Source organism: Cyclopterus lumpus, chromosome 2, assembly GCF_009769545.1.
Source record: "Cyclopterus lumpus isolate fCycLum1 chromosome 2, fCycLum1.pri, whole genome shotgun sequence".
NCBI lineage: Eukaryota > Metazoa > Chordata > Actinopteri > Perciformes > Cyclopteridae > Cyclopterus > Cyclopterus lumpus.
The window spans coordinates 9,934,758-9,957,775 of NC_046967.1; the positions used below are offsets into that span (position 1 = coordinate 9,934,758).

Below are 23,018 nucleotides of genomic sequence, written 5' to 3' on the forward strand. Positions count from 1 at the left end.
GTACAGAGAGGGAGGGAGGAAGGAGAACACACACACACACACACACACACAGGACACTTTCGCAATTGCATAACACATAACAACATACATGCCTCTGTGCACCAAACACACACATCTGTCCTTGAGGGTGTTAACATTACTGCCGCTAATTTGACCTTTTCTCTAAACTGCGCTGTGCAGCAATTAACCTTACTGTAACTGTTTTTAACTAAATGTAACTTCCCTTAAAGAAAATAATATATTTTTTAAAGAGCTGTTCTTTACTGGAGCACCATCTCCTGCAGTTTTAGAATTCGACAAACAACATAGCATGACGATCAATGCAGCAGTGATCTGTGCCAACGTCTGCTGAAGGATCCAGGTTAGCAGATGTTTTCTAACCAACTGTTGCAGATGTATTCGCATATAATGGAAGCGTAATAATTCTAGTGTTAATGGCTTTCAGAACATCTGATGACTTCTGGTAGATCGATCGAATCAAATGCATCCAATTACCAGTTTCCCTACAGTGGCTCCTTTCATTTCTTTGACAATAGAGCAGCATGCCCTCGGTCATATGGACAGAGATCTTGTGACGTGGTGATATGCCAGGCTAAATAAAGACCCAGGCTAGTCCCACATGCAATACAATGTGACACTTCTACTGGCCAAGTTCACAGCCGTGGCCTAGGGGATGTCATCGAGAGCACATGGAAATAAAAGAGTGGACTGATTTCCAGCGCTTCGGTGCCAAAGAAGACGCACAAACTCACTTTCAGTTTGTTCCTCAAATTTTTGTGTCCAGTGCAAACTACAGATCTGCATGAAAAGGATCAAAACACAACATTAGTTCCAAATTGTTGGTATTATAAATACAGGAACGGTTCAACAAACTTTTTCATTAGATCCGACACGTGCACTTGGAACATATTTAATGAATGATTGCACTGTATGCAATGGGTTGGACAATGAGAATGATGCATGACTCACATTGAATTCAACCAAAACAACCCCTTCACACTGACAGCCTCATGATAGAGCTGATAGGCTCATTGTATTAAACACTTCCATGTTCTGTGTTTCATTAGGCGTCAATTAAAGTTTTAAAAAATTAATATATGAGCTTATCCCAGCTCATTTAATGAAAGGTGTGAACGCCAAAGACACACCAGTACTCAAGTCCCTCCACATCTCAATCCCAAACCTCCAATATTATTATTTTTTGTTCAATATTTCGTTAATATTAGTGAGCCATGTATATGCCGAATTATCAGCCTGGCTGTATTCATTTAAATGTCCACTTACCAAATGTAAATTAGCTTTCATTTGTCCAGGTTCAAACACTTAATTAGCACCTTGTGCATAGCGACACAGCGGCTAATTGTGTTATTATTGTGAATGCTGTGTGAACTAGATTACTAGCTAATAGGCTCGTTTGAGTTGCGCTAGCCCTGCGCAGAATCGATCGGTCTGACGCGCAATGCATGCCGGTTAGGTTTGTGTCCGACTTGATCCCGACTTGCTCTGACGTCATGCTCACGTGGCCAACGATAATCTCACGAGAGCCCGGGCGCCGCAGTGCCGCTCCACCCACCGCGTGGCCCAGTGCATGATGGGAAACGCCTGGCTGTCGCCACATCAGAGAGCTGATTGGCCCTTAGATTTGACAACAAACACCACGTGTTGTAGACATTCCTTATTTTCTGTGTAGTTGTAATACTTTAATTGCTCTCGATTGTTGACTATTAGTCTCAGGTTTAATCTAAAAAACATATCTTGTGTGGTTGATAATAATACATTGTATTTATATAACACGTATCAAAACGATTAGTAAAGTATTTCACAGGCAGACATAAAAATAATTTAATGATGAATATGATAATAAAGTAATCAATTGACATTTGCAGTGTTGAATAAAAATGCAAAGGACTGTGTAACAAAATGGGAAACTATCATACAACCACCACGCTTCAGTGAAATGAAAAGAGGAATTAGAATATATAATATTTATATATATTTATATTTTACATTTATATATATTCATATGTCTCCAAATGAAGCACAAGTTTGAGGTGGCGACGATGTGTCAGGGATGCTCAGGAGCTGAATAAACAAACTGGGAGGTGAGATTGACCGGTGTCCTGAAGATATTTGCGTTGGCTTTAAAAACCTGAATTACCAGTTAGTTTCACTCATAAAGCAGCTTCTGTTGGGTCTTGTTATCGCATACAGATGCACATGTAAAAAGATATCAAAATTTTTTACAGCTTTCACCAAAAGTAGGTTTGTTTTTAAGGTGTGCTGGCAGCTCTTCTGCCGTCAGAACCAGCTGCTCCACGCTTTCCACTTTTCAAAGGTAGTACTTATGTTATTAGGTGCAATTATTAGATTATACATCATAATAAATATTGTTATATAATGAAAAGTAATGAATCCAAGGAATTAGCTCATTAGACAAGAATGTAACACAAATTGAAACAGATATTAAGCAAGTGTGTTTTCTCATTCAGCCCGTTAACGTACAATGGTCTGTGTGTGTGTGTGTGTGTGTGTGTGTGTGTGTGTGTGTGTGTGTGTGAGTGCGTGTGTGTGTGTGTGTGTAGCTAAAGTAGACTGAATTATCTGCAGGATCTACAATACTTAATTTGAGTTGGCAAAGTTACGGATAAGGTGTGCTCAATAAATGAATGTCACTAAAATTCCAACCCTATCGTCAGCATTTGCTGTGGAAACTGAGCTTATATCAACACACAGTAGTATAACTTAACTTACAACATACTTATACTCATATATAAAAAGAATAGCTGGTATTAAAGGAACTTATTAACGTTATATAACCTTATATAATATATAATTGAAGAGGTTGGGACACATTTACAACCCCTTGCAAAACTTATATTAGTTAGTGAAAGTGTGGGAAAAATGCATTTTGTTAAATTTCTGGCACTGAATTTGAAACTAAAATACAAATATCTAAATTTGTGGTGCAAGATTGTAGATTTTTTACTGACCTTAAATATTCTAGAAACGTTGTCCAGGGCGATGTCCATTTCCCGGATCTGATAAATGTGAGGTCCTCTCCAAAGAGTGTCATTGGATCAGACACAAGTAGATGTGGGCTACTGCTCTTAGCTAAGGAAGGTCATGACCTACATGTAACCTGGGGTACCAAAAAGCCCTATTGCTCAGTTTTACAGGAACAGACAACTACCACCATTAATATATTGTTATTTATATAATCAGCGTTAAGTCTGTACATATACAATTAATATGACTTATCTAAATGTATTTGCACAGAAATAGACATAGGTCTAATAACAGGAGACAACGCCGACCAATCATTTGACTATAAACCATGCATGACATCTTAGAAATGTGAGAGCAGCTGTGCTCTCCATGTTTCAGTCTTATACAATAACTCATATAGTACACTCTGACCGCAGTGTTTACACACAACACAGTGCTATATCATTCTTTAGCTCAAAGTGCTACATTATGATGATGTGCTTTTTGTCAGAAGGGCAAAGCCACTGACAGCAGAGTTAGAACAGAACAGGTTGGATGTTGAATGAGTATGACAGTAACAGTGATGGTATAGTAATGAAGGTAAAAAAGTAGAAGCACAGGTAAGAATAAACTAACTGTCTCTGTATTCTTTAATTGTCATTTATTACATAGGAATCTTTGGTTCTAAAATGACACGATAAATACATGATTATATAACCAAGTTGCAAATTAACCATGAACAATAAATATCTGAGAAAATAAACAGCAGTAAATACGTCTGTATCAATAACCTAGATCAAAGACACAGCTAAATATAACCAAATGTATGGTTTATATACACTTCTACTGCCATCTACTGGTAGAAAAACGCCTTTACTCTGCGTCTCCTCATAAAGACTCTGCTCTGCGTTCACTTAAGAAACGGTGGAAAAATACACGAGTGCTAAGACCAATAACTCTGCACACACACATGACTTTGATTAAACTATATTACTTGCCTACAATCCTTCTATTGCCTTAGCCTTTATTTTGACAGACTCGTACTTCCGGGTCGTCTGCCTTGCTTTGCGTCTGTCTTCAAAAGAAAAGAAAAAAGAAGGATTTGCAAAAAAAACTAAATCGGCTTTGAGTTCGGTTTCTCTCGTATTTTCGTTTTTGGATTCAGATGAAAAAAAAACAAAAAAAAAAAAAAACATGGTATATTTGTGTTTTTTCGACTAAACTAAAAAACAAACTATCAAAATGTACACCGACCCATGCACCCACTCCTCAGCTGACAGCCATATTGATCATCTCCACAATTAGCTGCGTCAAGTATGCAACAGAAACGAAACCGGAAATTAGGCATGTTTCCTTCAAAGTAAACTATTAAAACGTGAATAACGGTTGGCAGAAACTATTTGGGTGTGCAGAAAAAAAGTCCTGTTTCACTTGTAGCGCTAACTTTGATTCAAAGTGGATTAATTTGACCTAAGTTGTTATCTTTTTATTCCTTATTTATTTATTTTTTACATAATGATGCACCTTTATTACATAATAGCTCTCAAGAAACTTTTCTCTAACATTTCTTTTTTAATTAGTATTTATATTTTAGACGATTAGATTAATATATATATTATATATATATATATATATATATATATATATATATATATATATATATATATATATTTCTTCTTCTCAAACTTCCCTGAGGCTTTTATTTTGTAAAGTTAACACCGGAAGCTGTAGTATTCCGGCTAGCTCGACACGAGCACCCCAAATCGCCTTAAGGTTGTTCAGACTTCAACGGTTTTTTTCTGCGGGAATTTGTTTCGTCAGAACCCCACTAAGAGACAAGCAACAACCAACAGAACGGGATTCCCATCGTGGACATTTGGTTCCGTGTGAAGATACCAGGCTTTCCGACACACTTCGTCCCCACGGTGAGTCGCCTCTCCCTAAAAAAAAAAAAAAGATGAGCTTCTCTTCAAGTTTTGGTGCAATAGCGGAAATCCTCGCGCTCAACCAATTTATATTACAAGAGACACACGTTCGAGGTGACGACTTGGACGAAGTTGTGCCCCTTAAACCGCCTGTAAAAGCACCGCAGCGCTCCGTACGTAGTTACAATTAATCCTCTTTTTTTGTGGTGTATGTGGAGAATTAATGAGGACCGAACTCCACAGCTAAGTTACGCTGTGCGCGAGGCAAACCGTGGCTGTGCTGGTCCCGTTATGTGGACTACACCCACTTAACTAGCGTGAAAATGTCAGGCTTTCAACGGCCACCTTTTACACTTCAGGAGGAGCGTTTTTAGGATTGAAGAGTGTACCGGGGGCTAACGTTAGCGGTTTACCGAGTGCACGTCACGCGTATGTATTTTTAATAGTTAACGGTTGTTTGTCGACCGTTTGGAAGCCAACTCTCGGCGGGGTAATAAACACGCGAGCTAATTGCTCTCGAGCTACAAGTGGGCATGTCTCCATCTGGAGTACAAACGCTACAGCAGTTGGCTCCCTTACATGTCTTTCTTTAGACATAAACCAACGTATTTGTTATTATTATTTTTGTTGGGCCACTGTTGTTGCACGGTTAATTTATGGAGTAGGGGCCATTTGTAATGGGGTTTAGTTGTTGAGCTCTAATAGTGGATTCAATGGTCGTTAATTAAATAAATTAAGTAACCAGGTGGGTTTCATGTAGGTGCTAATTTACCACCTCAATATTGCCTTATGTAAAATAGTTTCCCCAGGTTAAAGCCATAACTGTGTGTTATGCACATGCATGTTATGCATGTGATAATGTAACTGAAACTGTCCACCAAACAGACAGCGACCCCTCTGCAACCGTGTCGTTAAGCAGAAGATGACGCTGTTCAAGCAGGTTATGGTGTCTTATTGATCTTTCATTTGCTAATATACCACTTTTAGGTTGTGATGGTTATCTGTAACTCGCAATACATTAAGACCACATACATACACCGCATCCAGATCTGATTGATGTGACACGCTCGCATAACAAAAACCCTTGTTTTCCCTAGATCATTTCGGTATCAGATGGCAGTTCAACCAAGGTCATTACCTAACTTGCAGGCTTGTGTTTCAGCTAGTAACCCAGGCTGTGACATGTATAGTGTGTAATGCTGAGTTGCTGGGTGAAATAGATTTGAAAAATGTCTGCTAATATGTGTCAGACAAATCTTTCATTTTGATAAATTATAATTTTACAATGGCCATGAGTCATCACATAAGGCCTTGACTGTTATTGGGTTTTCTCCCCCGTGGTAATTATGTTTCAAGTAGGTTTCAGTGCATCTGGCTGTGCCTTGTAGTCATTAACAGATTTAACTGTCAACTTTAAAGTAATGTCTGCTAAATTGAAAGAATATTAAATTCTATGTAATGCATTGTTTCTCGCCAAATCCTACTCGGGTAAATAATGTTGCACGTAGGCAGCTGTGCATATTGTTAAACCCATGAAGGAAAATGTGTCTCTTTTGCTTTCAGGTCCTGTGATACAGGGGTTATTGCCGTCCTGTGAAGGATTCTTTCCTCTCAGCTGTCAGGTGTAAGGAGGAGAGGAAGCGAAGATGCCGAAACCGGTAAGAGGTTTGAAGCAGCTACATGAGAGTTGGCATACGAATGTCAGCTTTTTTTTATCGTACCGTGTTATTCAGAGGTATAGATAAATGCAGCGTTAATGGTAAGTAGCCAGGCAAAAAAAAACACAGTGCATTTCTCTGACAATCAGTAAAAGTTATTTAATGTTTTTTTAATTAAAAAAAAGCAGTCTTGGAACTTATTCAGCAGTAACCCATGTTGGCCAGGATTTATGATATGAATCCGACACATGAAAGTTGCTTGTTTGTTCCTGCCTAGTCCGGTTGGATAAACTGAATCACTCCAGTTGTCAAAATAGCGCTGCTGCCGAAAAGCTCAGTTGTGCATTCTGAGAAGCGGTCGTTTCATTCCCATGGCTGCTCCCACTCCTCATACTCCTCTTCCAAGTAAACAACAGCCAGAGTGTGAAGTGAACTGCCAGACCCACAGGCCTTGAAACTGAAACACTGCTGCCATTGTTACTTAAAGGGTGGAGTGAATGCCAGAGTCCTGGGATGTGAACAACACCAAAACAAAACCAATTTGATGCTGTCCCTTCATGGCTGTCTCACCTTTCTTTTTTTTTTAATGCTGATTTTTCTTTCTAAAGAGACTTGGAGAGCTCATGCGCGAGTCTGTGACTAATGCAAGTTGCCCAACTAGTTTTCAATTAACAATAAGAGATTTTATAATGGTATATTGCTTGTTACTCCAATCATTCAAATTATGACACGGCAACACTGAGTATTTGGCTTTTTAGTGGACACACTTTAAAACAAAGCTTATATTACGTAAGATTAAGAATTTATTTCATGAAAAGATTTCAAACTCAGTTGCCAAAACTTACATCAGAAACAGGCTTACATAAAGCTCATCTCCTGTCTAGCTCGTTGGTCATTTGGTGGTTGTTTCTGGGTTAGGGGGTTTGGGAAGCCACAGAGGAGGAACAGCCAGGCACTGATGTCATCCTCCACTTCCCCCTCTTGTCCTCTGAGTCACCAGGGCACCATCCCAAAACAGCTTCTAGGACAGTGGAGGGCTGGCCGCTCGGCTCAGAGCGACATCTCTGTCACAGGCGATAACTAACTGACAGAGAAAGTGCAGTTTGCTGACGCAGTAAACGGAAGAAGTAAGAGCAGGGTCTATCAGACATGACCCTCTTGGTGCCAGATTATGCCTCGGTGTCGGCATTCATCTGTAACCAAAGAATAAAAACAATTTCAAGGTTGAGTAACATCCTAGTTTGTTGAGCTAGTAGGTAGGGTACTGAGTTTTCTTCTCTTTTTTTTCAGTAATAATTTTGCAAAACGGACACAATTTAATAGAAGTGAGTTGTCAAAAAGTACACATAGATAAAACCAATTGACTGTGTTCAGATGGATTGTATTGTTTTTTCTTAAAATACCACACAAGATGTTCTTATTGGCCCAACAAAACATTCCATATGGTGTGCCTTATGTTGCATTGCAAGTGAAACACTGACTCGGCAAGATTGAGGTACAATTTCTGCAAAACTTGATTGCATAATTGAAGTCAAATCAATAATCAGACGGACACTCGTGAGGCAGCGTAGCAACATAAGATAAGTTGTCTTCTACACCTAAAAAAGGGCCATTCAACTTCTGAGGTTTACTGCAACTTCCAGACCAGTGACAATAGGTTCTATATGGTCACATTTATACAGATGTGAGACCAAAAGAGTTTTTCTGTCTTCAATTTTGATCGGAAATGTCCGTAACATACTGTTTTAATGATGAGTCATTGATGGTGAATTAGATCGGTGTGGATAAAACACAGACTCTCTGTTAGGGAGTCTGAACACGTACAGTTTTGTTGATGCAGTGTGCTGTTTTTCATATTTCCTCTTTTTGGTGATCTCTGTGGGCTGGGGCCAGGTTCATTATGAGGTGACGGCACCCCACAGGAAGACAGCCCTCGCTGGCTTCCTAGCTTGTGGCTGGTTTCCCGTTTGCTGGAGAAGGGGCCTGTTGTGAACATCGGGGGCCCTGTCTGTCAACATCCTGTCTCTCTGAAAGTACAAAAGCAAGGTGAAGAGAGAGGATTACCACCAGACGACTGGGGGACTGTCAGGACAGGAACGAGATAGATGGGTCAACATAAAAGTTGAGAATATTAGGAAATGGAGGGAGAGAAGAAAAGTGTCTGGGAATTTGTTGTAGCGCTCAGGAGATACTTTGCAGGAATTTTAAGAGGTAGGAAACAGTGAGGGTTAGTGGAAGGGAGGAGTTGCCTTCTTGGCGCTCGGCCACATCAGAGCTCTTTTTGCCTGTTCTGTTTGACCGTTTGCCTCATTTACAATCTAAATATTTGGTCCGTAATCACTTTTCCTATTTATTATCCCTCTAGTGTATGTTTAAAATCGCTGGAAGCTTGTCAGATCCTTTTGCCTTCTTGTGTAAGATATGCGTCTAATAAACATTCCCTTCCCCCAAAGGATGAATGTTTGTAGGTAGGTAGGTAACAGTGATTCCTCCTACGCTACTTCTCTCCCCTCCTTTCCTCCTCCCCTCCGAAGCCTGCCTCACCCAGCAGGGGGGTTATCAGAGGAACAGACAGCTGCTCGGAGCCCAGCAGGCTAGATTAGCAACTCTACAGATTGTAGTGTGTGTGTGTGTATACTTGTGTCTCTTAAGGCCTCTCTCAACAAAGCTCCTCTAAACTGCTTACACTAACTTAACAGCTGCACATTTAACAAGGGGCCCGTCTGAGTGGGAACTCGTCTTCCCAATTGAAATAGAGAGGGGGATTTAGAAACGTTCTAGAAGGACAAAACATTATTCTGCTGCTGTGATATACACTTATACGTACACAAGATGCAGAGGGGTAGCAAACTACAGCCATAAAGCATCTCTTACTATATCTAAATGAGCTGCAAACATGTATTAAATCTGCTTGCAAATATAAAAAATGTTGGCAAAGTAACTGAACTTTATTCGTAAATGTGTTGTGTTGCCCCATGACTGTCACATAAGGACAATCTTACAAAAGTCGCTCCTTCGTCGAAGTGTGTGATTAGCTGTGTCAGTGCCTTGCCATGTTGTTGTCCCTCTTCCCTCTTCTATCCCCCCCCTCTCTGCAGCAGAGATGGGATTAACTGACCGTCTGGTCTATACAGGATTCCACCTCTCTGCTCTGTGGGTTGGCAATGTTTTAGCAGAGTCACTCACACACACACACACACAGACACAGCACAAAGGTTGACTGTTTAACAGCTGATTGCTGATGGCAGGCGGGCCCCACACACATGCATGGGAAAGGACATTCAAGACCGGTCGCCTCGAAACCCCAGCTCTGCACAACATTCTCCATGACTACTCCCCGTTTCAGAAAGTCAATGAGGCAGCTAGTCTTGAAACCAACATGCTCTTAATTCACCCGTCAGGGGCCGGTTTTGTGCACTTTAAAGAGTTGATTTGATATGTATTGAGTATTTATAAAGTGTTGCCTTATTGTGCTTCATTTTTTACAGTTAAGTTATGTCACCAAGGACAAAACGTCATGGGTTAGTTTTGATGTCATCTTCCCATCCAGATCTTAAATGATGGGATATGTTCCTGGATCAGAAACCGGCATGAAGAGTAGAAGTTGTCAAATGTAACTCAAAAGGTCACTTCTATCATATTGTGTGTGTGTGTGTGTGCAGGAGATGCATGGCAAAGAGAGGTGTCAACACTTGCTTTTTCGGCTTGATTCTCTTATGAGTTGTATTTCCTTCTTGATTAAAAGTTGTATCTGTTTTGCGAAGGCCAGCTGCAGCCTGCAGTAGCATGAAATGGGAGTAGCAGAGTGGATTTGTGGTTGATGGTTTATAGTTGGATTAATATTACATTTAATTTAGCTGACGCTTTTATCCAAAGCGACTTACAATCACACACCGTAGACACAGCTACGGGGAGCAATTTGGGGTTAAGTGTCTTGCTCAAGGACACATCGACTAGGGCTAGCCGGGGATCAAACCACCGATCCTCTGATTGAAAGACGGACCGGGTAACCACTCATATTAATTCATCTGTTTGTGGCAATCCTTTAAAATAGCAGGCCTGATTGATTTCTATTTTCTTTTTGTGTGACAATAATAGAATTTAGCAGTCTTGGGTCTTTTTTGATACACGAGCTGCAGGTTTTCAGTAGTACTAGTTATTTATTTGGATGCAACAGACGCATACAGTTTGTAATACTGCAAATCTGCATTTTAGCAAAGGTAACCAGTCAAACTCTAGTGTTGTAGTTGGCAGTAGCTCAAGTTCTATCGTGTAACCATATCCTCAGCATCCTCATTGAAATGATGTTGACAGGGCTGTGTTGTCATATGCAGCTTATGTTATTGGATGACAGTGTCATTGGTGCAGAGTGCAAAGACTGATCTAGCCTCACTATCACAAAGCAACCAATTCCAAAAATTCTCCATCTCAGATTTATAATGCTGACTACATACATTTTAAAACGGTACTAAGAACAATAAAGTAATGACGTATTTCCTGTATTGTGCAGTCAACACATTAAAACACCGGTTTGGTGAGAATCCAACAAAACAAAAATAATGTCCCTGATATGAAAAGCTAGCTTCACACAGATACAAGCATGCCCCACTGCATGCTGTGTATACCTTGATATAACAAAAAAGCCTGGTACACTCATGCACAACCAGGTGTTGCATTGCATCATTATTCATCAGGTTATTTACAGTGAGATGAATTTCCGTGAATTATTTTTTTCAATCGGGCGTTATTTGGAATATTTAGTTTTTGTAGACCGGGCACTATTTTTTCTCACTTTAAAAACCTCCACTCTCCAGCACACTAAACTCTGATTTCACATTAATTGCCTGAATAGCCACCCTTCTTCTTTTTTTCCCCCTCCCCTGCAGGTAAATGGCATATATTGCAATGTGGGTTGTTTTCCCAGACATGGATTAAGCCTGGTTCTTGAATCTTCATTGAAAGACACATCGGCAACAGGCATGCCGAATAGATTTAGTCTCAAAGAGGACAAAATACAAATAACGGCATCAACTGAAAATTGACCCTGACTGAAGGCAGAATATGGTCATTTAGTCACTTAAGACTTAATCTTTTCCTGGGAAGCTGCCCACATAATTTTCCAACCAACAAAGCTTGGCCTAGAGCAGGTTAGATTATGAAAATATGGGCTCTAGTTTATTCCCTTTTTGTAAAATAATGTAATATAAATGGACTGTCGCCACATTACAGTAATATATGTTTATAGTGTGGAGAAAGTGCTGCAACTTTTCATGGGTAATTAATGAGCGTGAGGCAGATACATGGTGGTCGGCGCTCCATGTGGCGCGGGGGAGTCCAGCTATGTGCCGTATAGGCACAAGTTTCATGGATTATTCATCGCAGGGATAGCGAGAGGAACGGAGAGAAATGAAGGTACTGGGAGTAGAGGGAGAGAAATGTAAACGCAGCTTTTCCTTTGTAATTGTCAAGTGGATCTTTTCCTCGTTTTTTTCTTTCTTTTCTGTGTCCCTATTTTCTTTCGCTCTTTTTCTGGATAGTTGGCTCATCTTCAGTAACCTCGCTGTAACTTAATCTCAAAGGGAGTACACCCAGATCATCTCTCTTGCTTCGTGTTGCGCTCTCTCATTCGCTTGGTGTTGTTGTTTATTTGCACACTTGCTAAACATTCTTTTTGCGTTTGCACTCTGCTTGTCATTTTACCATCTTGCCTTCTGTACCACGCACTTTTCTCCTTGTGATGTGAACAACTACTGAGGCAACACACCGCCCAGTGTGTGCGTCTCGCTGTGGGAGGAAGGATGTGAGATGCCTTGAAGGTCAGGTCAGCGCTGCTCTGTGCCATCAGCTGCTGCTGTCCTTTTGCCAGTGCCGTTTACTGGCAGCTAATGACTGAGTTTTATCCTCTGCTCCACCCCAACAGAGGTCCACTAGCATTGGCTGCCTTGAAAGGTGGGGCTTTTATAACCCTGGCAGTGTGTGATGGGAGGAGGGAGAGCGAGAGAGACGCAAGTTTACGCAGTTCCTTTACAAAAGGGAGAAAGAGGGTTTTCAGTTGTTTTGACACACGCCTTGTGCCGCATCCTACAGTGTATATTATGTTTAATGTTTTATTCCATTACAGACAAAACAAACACATTTTTACTGGTGTTAGATTTATTTTGATACAAATGGGGTATGTGGGAGAGGGATAGTACACGCAACAAAGGTCTCCGGGCTGAATTTAACAGCTGACCTTCACGTTGTATGCTTCGCATCTTACCCACTATGTATTATGTTTCAGAAACTATAATGCACCTCCTAAGCAGGGGCTAAAAACACTTTAATACCAGTAATGCTTCCCGATTGATGATGGAGATTAGTGAATGTTAAATCGAGATTAGAGGAAAAGGCACTACTAGTAATGAGCTCAAGGCTGAGGAAGGCATCAAATTATTTCAGTATGCCATTAATTGTCCCGCGCATAATTGGCTTTTCCACTTACTAGTTTAAAGAAAATGCCAAAATCACTTTGTGCAGTTCAACAAAACTAGAGAACAATAGAAGTGTTTGTGACCTTTTGCAATCTGATCTGGCCACGTGTCTCTTTCTTTCTGTAATATGGCAAACTAAATAAACTCTTGTGTTTGTTTTCCAGATCAATGTCCGTGTGACCACCATGGATGCAGAGCTGGAGTTTGCCATCCAGCCTAATACCACAGGAAAGCAGCTCTTTGACCAGGTGAGTGGGGCATAACCGAAACATGTCGACTGGCTGCTGCTTTCCTAAAAGCTAAAGGTCTGTACGCACTGCAGGCGTCTTGGGGACGGGGTCCTTTGTGTCATGTCACTATCCAGTAAATCATGTCCTGTCCGTCTATACGATACACTCATCAAAAGCACAAAAAAATAGTTTATCATTTTTAAAATGATGCTTTTAGCGTCTGTAATAACTCCTATTTGCTTTATTGTCAGGTGGTGAAGACGGTGGGACTGCGGGAGGTCTGGTTCTTTGGCCTCCAGTATGTGGACAGTAAAGGTTACAGTACTTGGCTCAAACTCAATAAGAAGGTCAGTCTTTCTCTACTTTCATTGTATCCTTTGTCGTAGCCACCAACACACATTTACACTATTTTTTTTACTGTCTTCTTCCTTTTACTTTATCTCTCTTTTTCTTTTTCATTCTTTGTCAGAGCCTCTTTAGCTCTTCTTCCCATATTATCTGTTTTTTTTGCCTGGGATCTGCTTAGAAGCTTTGCTGTGGTCTGGACCCTCAGTCGTGTTCTTTTCTTTTTTTTTAACAGACTCCCTCTCTCGCTCAGGCCAACACACCCTCCAGCCTTAACACTCCTGCTATTAGTGTGTTTGTGTGTTTTTGAGTATGCCTGAGAGAAAATCCCCCTCACACTCTACAAGTGTGTGCGTGAGAGGCAGCAGGGGGTACAGAAAAGTGTAGTGAGTTCAGCTCCCATTGAAGTGCTGTGAAACCTGTGTTATGAGCACAGATGTGTATGTTTGTTGAGGCCCTCTAGCCACTGTAGATAAATGCAGGGCTGTCTGGATAATCTGTGCGAGCCCAGTAACATATGTCCCCCAGACATAACAGAGCTGACCAGATTACAAAGGTTTTATGTGGTGAATATGCTCGTTAATGACAGTCCATGAATGTGCTTTGATAAAGGAAATTATGAATCTGCTGGTCAATTAATAGCTGATTGAATGGTGTCGTCTGTCTTCCAGGTGACTCAGCAGGATGTGAAGAAGGAGAACCCTCTGCAGTTTAAGTTCAGGGCCAAGTTCTTCCCCGAGGATGTCTCGGAGGAACTAATTCAGGAGATCACCCAGAGACTCTTCTTCCTTCAGGTAACAAGTTTCACTCCAAGTGTAGTTAAAATGATTTATTATTAATATTTGGGGAGGGGGCAGAGTGTAAATACATTTGTTAACTCCCTCCCTCCCGTTTCACCAGGTGAAGGAGGCCATCTTGAACGATGAGAACTACTGTCCCCCTGAGACGGCTGTGCTGCTGGCGTCGTATTCAGTCCAGGCCAAGTATGGAGACTACAACAAAGATGCCCACAAGCCTGGGTACCTTACCCATGACAGGCTGCTGCCTCAGAGGTACACACACACACACACAGCATATGAGCCCAAGTGTCACGTTGTCGTACACATTTCTGTTGAAACCCGGAATGTTGTTTTGTTCCCTGTTGGAATTTCCTCTGGAGGAAACGATTGCTGCAGGTGAAGTCATTGTGTGTTTGTGTACACAGAGTCCTGGAGCAGCACAAGCTGACCAAGGAGCAGTGGGAGGACAGGATACAGACTTGGCACGAAGAACATAGAGGAATGCTCAGGTATGCGTCAAGCATTCCTTAGTCTTCTCTTGAAAACCCCCGAGAGACACAAAGTGTACACGTTTGGGCTTGTTATGTTATATTAGGACGTTAAACTATATATCAATGAATGCGCGTCTCGATTGTACTATTTCTTTTGGCCATGTGCTTTATAAACTGGACACAGATAGGATTCTATTTGAATGATGTCCATTTGGACACAATAAAACATATGTGATACATATATATATATAGTCCTCTAACTCCTCTTGCTTTTCCTCCTCTAGAGAGGACTCGATGATGGAATATCTTAAAATTGCCCAGGACTTGGAGATGTACGGCGTCAACTACTTCGAGATCAAAAACAAGAAGGGCACACAGCTGTGGCTGGGCGTGGATGCCCTTGGCCTCAACATCTACGAACACGAAGACAAGTAAGGGACACACACACACACAATAAGCAATGCTTTCTGGGGGGAAATTCCATCTAATCCTATAAGATGGCCTGTGGCTTGACAGTGAAGACTGTTTTGGAGTTATATGTTGAGACTACAGCTTTCCGATTTCAAATACCCTTTTTATTTTCCAAATATTGTCTGTGTTGTGTTTTAAGTACGTGGGTACCTTGGTGCATAATAAATGCTGATGAATACCAGCTCGTGATTGCAAGGGCATCAGAGCTGTGGTTCGGAGATGATTACTAAACCGCAGCAGACATGAGGACGAGTGAGTAGGTGGAGGCTTATGACACAACGTGCCACAACCGATGTCATGTCATCACACTGTCTGTTGTACTCAATCACCCAAACTCTGAGCCTTTTGTCTTTATTTATTAGCAAAATAGATGAAAATTATAAAGCAAAACATAATGGTATGCTTCGTTAAGGTTCTGTCTTTGCCTGGAGGTTTGTGTTTTGGCTTATTTTTCATACAAGTATAGTTTTTAATATGTTTTATAGATTTTTCAAGGACATGTCATCCAATGTCCAAAGGACGGGGATTATGTGCGGGCTCTTTCTGTTATGACTTCAGAGCACACATTGTAAGCCCTCAGAACCGTTCAGCTTTTATATTTGGGAATTTGAGTTCTGACACACATTTTGGGGTTTGCAGAATCTTTGGAAACATAAATCAGAGTAAAAATGTATTCACAAGCCAGACTGCCGTAACTGACTTATTTTATGTATGTTCTTAAACTGCATTTAGTTGCAGGAGGGGCCCCAACTCTGATACTCTACCAGACTATGGATCCATTTGCCAATACATATTATAGGTTTATGTTCTGCTCATTTGATATTAAATATCGTATATCCGTCAGATAAATGCTACTATTTTCTCACTCTGTGGAAGGCCCGATGCCAACCGGACATGGACAATGTTCAACAGGCTTAGAGGACAACAGCTATTTTTAGAGGTGAAAGCTGAAGTGGGGGTGGAGAAAGGAAGACTGTCCATCTGGTGTAGGAGAGTCTTTCCTGTCCTCTCTGATCAGAGGTTTTTCTTCTTCTTTTTTTTACCCCTTTTGTGGAAGAAAATATATATTTGATCACAACTAACCTGTAGCATTTCCTCTCACTGCATTTCCCTTCCTGTTAGCTGAGGTCATCCTTGTTCTCTTGTCCAGGTGACAAAGGAAGGAAAGAGTTATGGTTTCTTACTCTCTCTTGTAGACGGCAACGTCCTCGATATCAATTATTCTCTTTTTGTTTCCTTTCTTTCCATTTGCTCTTTTCGAGTAAAGAACACCCACAGTCCTTTTTTCATTCTTGGCAGGAAGTGATAAGTTTCACCCACCTACTTCTCTTTTCTGTCACTCTTCTTAACCACTTCACTGAAAAAAAATCATATGTAAACTGAAAGTATTCAGTCTCATGATTTCCTATAAGATGGTCTGTTCATACCAGGCACAATCTGCTGGCTGAATGTTGGAAAAACCCACTATTCTGTATATTATGAGTGGGGACGCAGGTAAACTGTTAACGACTTATTTTCTCTCAGGTTGACGCCAAAGATCGGCTTCCCCTGGAGTGAGATTCGAAACATCTCTTTCAATGACAAAAAGTTTGTCATCAAACCTATTGACAAGAAGGCGCCTGTGAGTGTCAGATTCACCAACTATTTAACTTTTTGTTGCACGTACACAGGGGAACTTGACCTGCTTCACATTAAAGGATACATGTCTCTCCTCAACATGTAGGACTTTGTGTTTTATGCTCCGAGACTGCGCATCAACAAGCGCATCTTGGCATTGTGTATGGGTAACCACGAGTTGTACATGAGGAGGAGGAAGCCCGACACCATCGAGGTGCAGCAGATGAAGGCTCAGGCCCGGGAGGAGAAGCACCACAAGCAGATGGAGAGGTACGGCACAGGAACTTCATTTAGTTTGTTCCTAAGTCCTTTTTATAAAAATGTTTTTATTTAATATCATTGTTTTAAAGCTTTATATTTCCCATTTTAAATATGAAGTCTACTTTTGCTAAAATAACATTCCTGTCAAATTCTTATTTACTAAATAAATCAATGCTCACCACTAGTGGATTGTGTTTAGGGCAACATACCCCCCCCCCCCCCCCCCCCCCACCCCACCCCACTTCACTGACCTTTGACAATGCATAAATGTAAATCCAAACATTTCCAGTTGAGTATTTGTGTCAAATTGAAATCAAAACGTAGCTTCTCCACTAGAGGGCAGTCCTGCCTTTTTTTACATACATTATCTGAGGCAGAAGGAGGGCTAGAGTCATTTATTCAGGTCAGGATCATTTGCTGTGTTTCTCTGTATTTGTTACTATATTAAAGTAAAATGTATGTATTCATCTGAAACTCGTATTCACAAAACTTCTCAGGGCTCAGCTGGAGAATGAGAAGAAGAAGCGAGAGCATGCAGAGAAAGAGAAGGAGAGGATAGAGCACGAGAAGAACGAGCTCATGGAGCGGCTGAGGCAGATTGAAGAGCAGACGATGAGAGCTCAGAAAGGTACTGCTTCCTTCCTTGTGTCTCTGGGGCCGTGAGTTGAGGCCAATTATGTCTCTTTATGTTCGTATTACCAGAATGAACTGAGATGTATTTTAGTCCTCTGGCTGTGTGCTTATTCAGAATGACCTTTTTTCCCCTGATTCCGTGTCCGATGCCATATTCAGATTATTATATATCAGGACTTGTTCCACAGAGGTCAAACATAATGAACAAATCCAACCTTGATGTATTTGTAAATGCCCCCTTAGTTTAGATTTAAGTACCTCAATCAACAGTATCTGACTTGACCAGTAACTTCCAGCACAGATCGTAATGAATCTGGAATATAAAACGTGTAGAAGATGAAATGAAAGATGAAATTGCGTGCAACATGTTGGTGTGTCTGCGCTCCACAGAGCTGGAGGAACAGACTCGCCGGGCCCTGGAGCTGGAGCAAGAGAGAAGGCGAGCAAGGGAGGAGGCCGAGAGGCTGGAGAGAGATCGGCAGTCGGCTGAGGAGGCCAAGGCAGAGCTGGCCAGACAGGCTGCAGACCAGCAGAAGACCCAGGAACAACTGGTGTGTGTGTGTGTGTGTTCACTGATGGTGTGAGCAACTACAGGCTGGCTTACATGGATATTCATAAGTGTTTGTGCACACAGTTCTCTGGTGTGTTTTTATTGAATATGCTGAGCTCCTTGTGTGTGACTGTAAATGCAAGTGTAACAGCAGGCTCTACATGTTCTCCCAGGCTGCTGAGCTGGCTGAATTCACAGCCAAGATCGCTCTACTGGAAGAAGCCAAGAGGAAGAAGGATGACGAGGCCACCGAATGGCAGTATAGGGTACAGGATTACTCTCCACGAATGCCACAAAGCATTACACTTCTTTTAGATGTCCCCAGACATTCAGCCACGTCTTTTAACAATGATTGTCTACCAGCGTATATTTCACACTCTGTCTCCATGCCCTCACCTGCAGGCCCTGTCGGCCCAGGAGGACCTGGAGAAGACCAAGGAGGAGCTGAAGACCGCTATGACTGTGGTGACGGCACCGCCGGCCAGCAATGCTGACAGCGAGCACGATGAGCATGACGAGCAGGATGAGAACCACGCGGAAGCCAGCGCAGAGCTCTCCTATGAGGGCGTAAGCCAGCTGGACCTCCGCAGTGAAGAGGCGCGCGTCACTGAAGCCCAGAAGAACGAGAGGGTGAAGAAACAGCTGCAGGTGAGAGCGAGGGGTGGACACCTTTTGAGGGTCACATGTAGCTTGCACACAGGAAAGCAGAAGAGGTCCACAGCATCCCTTGGTCCTCTCTCGCTGCGGGTGGGATTGGGTGGACCCTCACTCGGTGCACTGATGTATGCATCTCGTCACAGTGATTCACGTCTGATGTTTCGTGGTTGCCAAAGTGGTACTTTAAAAATTGGTCCAGGGTTGTCGAGACTGCTTCCCAGTTGAAAGGTTTTATTAACACTTGACAAAATGATATGAGCCTGGAGAACAACTTTTCACAATGCTAAATGAGATCTCACACTTAATATGCAGTTGATTTAAATCCCCAAAATACAAGTACCATCTAATATATGATGAACAACCTGGGGTTGAAATGAGTGTAAAACGTACCCTTTTGAATATAACTTTTGAATAAAGTTAACTCGCCCAAAGGAGATATGCGTCTCTCAAACACAAATAACAACAAGACTATATTATTTTCTAACAGCAGTTTTGTTGCAAAGAAGAAACCCCAGCCAAGAAATGGCAAATAAGGGTAAGATAAAACATACTTCTCTGTCCATTCTTTAAACTCCTGCTCTCAACAGGAGAAGAAGTGCTGGCTTAGACTGTAGCCTGGCTCCTAAGAAGATCTACTGGTAATGAATCGATGAGATAAAAGTACATAAAATATCTTTCCTAACTTTGAATATGTTACAGGACCCGTAGATCTAAGCTGGGCTACTGCATAAACCAGGACTGAAGCTATGGCAAGAAGGATTTAAACGGCAACCAAATAGTTTTATGAACCTTAATTTACAAAAACAAAAATACTGACCTCAGGCCTGCGTCTCAACTGAACCTGTAAGCCCAATGAACAGTGCTGATACAACAGGCCGATCCAGGATCATATCAACATTCAAATGGTGTTTATGGACCAGAGTGTTTAGTGTTTAAATTATTTTATTTCCATTTTTGCTTTTCTGTCCCGTTTCTCTACGCCTCTTCTTTGCCCTGCGTTGTTTTTCCCCTCCTTTCTATATTTTTTTATTCCTCTTCTTATCCTTTTTGCTTCTTTTCTCCGTCTCTATCCTTCCTCCTCCTCGCCGCCCTCTCATCCTTCCGTCTCTTCTCTCTCCCAGACATTAAGCTCAGAGCTGGCCGACGCCAGAGATGAAACCAAGAAGACGCAGAACGACGTGCTGCACGCGGAGAACGTGAAGGCGGGCCGAGACAAATACAAAACGCTGCGCCAGATCCGATCCGGCAACACTAAGCAGCGCATCGACGAGTTTGAGTCCATGTGAGCGCCGCGCCGCCGTCCCCTCGCCCCTCTTCCCCTCAGGGGCACCCGCTCCCGAACTGCGCCCTCAGCGGCTGCTCGATTTTCACGGACACCGGTCGCTGCCGTCCTCGTAGTGCTACCAGGTCCCCCCCACCCCCCCCGCCCCCCAACACCCCCGAGGCAATCTTGAGAAATCATCTTGTCAAACTTTGCCAAAGTCCTGCCCCACATCTCCACTCTGAAAATTACGGATATGTCCTTCATATGGAGCTTGCCTAGATGCCACTCTGAACAATCAGATATTGCACTGCAGAGATCTGTAGTCCTAAAGCACAGGGGAAGGAGAAACTGTTCAACCAGAACGTAAGCAATTGGACTTTTGCTTTGCTATTTTCAGCAAACATGGCCATAGAAAGCTACTTTTTTTTTTTTTTTTTTGCTTTGCTTGACAATTTGTATGCAAAGGTTTAGAATTATTCTGTCTTCAGTTAAATATTACCCGTCTCCTGGCTTTTAAGTTACTTCCCTCTGCTTTAGTTTGACTCGTTTTTATGCATTATGCCCTTCTTTTTTGTTGTCCGTTGAACACATTAAGCTCCAATATAACATATAATATTATATATATATATATATATATATATATATATATATATATATATATATATATATATATATATATATATATTAATTTAAAAAAAACTGGATTTTGGGAATAAATGAGGTCACTGCTTTCATTCGCCGTCCAGGCGCTGCTCATGTTATATTATGTCAAAACATCTCACAAGCTCGTTGTGCTGATTCTCTGAGCATCTGAGTCACCGGAGAGCTCAGCTGAGGTCTTTTCACTCTAATCAATCAATTCAAACTGTATTTGAATGTTTATGTGGAAAAGGGACACTGCAGTATTTTAAACAGTTTAATTTCAGGCTTGATATCAAGAATAGCAGTAAGTGAATTGACCCTCGTGGGGAAAAGAGCCACCCGGCAGGTTTCGATGAAGGAATGTAGCAAAGGTCACAAAGGGAACGTGTTTTTTTTGTTTGTTGTTTTTACGTGCAGAGGTGATCGGACAGCATGTGCCACCGAGCTGTCTCCCTTGAGTTTAAAAGTGTTATAAAGATAAGCTAATTGGTAGTTGTGTGTGTGTGTGTGTTCCAGTTGCGTCGTCCCCGTGTTTCATTCCCAGTCACCGCTGATGGTTTTCTCCGCCTACCAGCTCGGAGGAAGCCAGCGTAACACACACACACACACAGACAGGAACAGAAAGAGAGGCGTGTGCCAGCTGTTTGTCTCTCCAGCTGTTTGAGTCTATCCAGATGTGGAAGCTGAGGCCTGGCACCGCTCTGGCTGGGGAGCATATGAAAACATCAGTCCTCGACCCCGGGACAAATCTCTACCTCAGTAATGTTAGCAGTGGTGACTGGTGGTCTTTTCCAAAAAAGGAAGGAAGGAAGGTCACGTTTTACTGGGTTGCTGTTACATCCTTGAGTGGTGCTCCTGGGAAGGCTCCGTTGGTTGGGTTCTATGTTAAAAAAAAATAAAAAAATGAAAGGATCATTGATGTTTTGGTTAATTCTCATTTTGTCCCGAACAATGAGGAAGGTGTCATAAATAGAGCTGCAGTGTGGCATAAAGAGGCATTTCAGAAGAAGTCATTATGTCCTGTGAAGGGTTTGGTTCTACGGTGTTGGTGGTGGTCTACAGAGGTCTGCACCCAAGACCTGGTTTAAGAGAAGGCTCTCCTGTGTAACAATGAATTGCCTTCTGACGGTTAGAAGACCTGCAGAGGGTTCATGGGACGGAGAGACTTGTGAATACGTAAATGCATTATGTTATTATCTATGCATTATATTGGGATTTCTGCAAATCTCTCCTGAGTCAAATGGAGGGTCGGCCAATCTCTTCCCCTCAAATCGTATTACGGATCCTCATAATTTGTGCTCCGACAACAAACTGACTCCATCTTTTGTGGGGTGGAGAATATGTTCCAGGGTGCATTTTTCTGAGTGAACATGAAGTTGTCCTTTTTTTTTTTGATGAAAAATGTTATTGTATTTGTTACGCTATACTTGACAGCTGGTGTAGGTTGATATATTATTATTTTTTAATAGCCAGAGTTTTAAAAGTTGAAGCACTTGGTGGTGTTTGCCACAGCAGGTGAAAAGATGATCATTTTTTTGTATCGTGGTCAAAGACCCTAAACCAGCAGCACCGGACAGCTTCATTGGAGGGGGGAGGGGGTGCTCTTCACGTCCCTGGGGTCCACCCCCCCCACATTCAGTCTGAAAGGCTTCAGTTGGACTACATTCGGCCTGCCTGTCCCCTCCAATGGAGCCCATGTCTGATGTCTGCGCTGGCACCAGCTGTCACGTGTTTTGCCGTTTTTGTTTTTTTCTCCTTATGTTCATGTTGGTATTCTTTAAGATAGAAAGCACAGGTGGATTGCAGTCCATTTCATTGGTTCTCAAATAAAAGTTTTAAATTTTGATCATGTATTTTGGCCCGTTTGTATTCTTTTGATGTATATCCTTATTCAATTTATATCCCTTTTCTTTTTTTTTATCTTGTCTCAAAGCGATGCATAACAATGTGTTCACATGTTTGTTACTTCTAGATAACTGCAATTCCTTATCAGGCTGCTCTAATAAGTCTTAAGGCTCCCTGTAAAATCAAGTTTTCACC

The 23,018-nt window shown here is 41.7% G+C and overlaps 1 protein-coding gene across 3 annotated transcripts; it reads left to right on the forward strand.

Annotated features, from left to right (window-relative positions):
- Positions 1-4,697: 4,697 nt before the first annotated feature.
- On the forward strand, positions 4,698-22,824 carry LOC117743669 (radixin). 3 transcript variants are annotated; one of them, XM_034551384.1, is made up of 15 exons: positions 4,698-4,910; positions 6,474-6,568; positions 13,203-13,286; positions 13,520-13,615; positions 14,285-14,407; positions 14,514-14,665; positions 14,818-14,901; positions 15,168-15,314; positions 16,879-16,975; positions 17,078-17,241; positions 17,730-17,860; positions 18,256-18,416; positions 18,589-18,681; positions 18,818-19,063; positions 20,194-22,824. In XM_034551384.1, the coding sequence occupies exons 2-15, from the start codon at positions 6,557-6,559 to the stop codon at positions 20,356-20,358; spliced, it is 1,755 nt and encodes a 584-aa protein (XP_034407275.1). In that variant the 5' UTR covers positions 4,698-4,910; positions 6,474-6,556; the 3' UTR covers positions 20,359-22,824. The 3 variants fall into 3 exon arrangements, with proteins under 3 accessions (XP_034407275.1, XP_034407284.1, XP_034407292.1); XM_034551393.1 differs by lacking the exon at positions 4,698-4,910 and adding an exon at positions 4,974-5,083; XM_034551401.1 differs by lacking the exons at positions 4,698-4,910; positions 6,474-6,568; positions 13,520-13,615; positions 14,285-14,407; positions 14,514-14,665 and having other exon boundaries at positions 13,228-13,286.
- Positions 22,825-23,018: the final 194 nt, after the last annotated feature.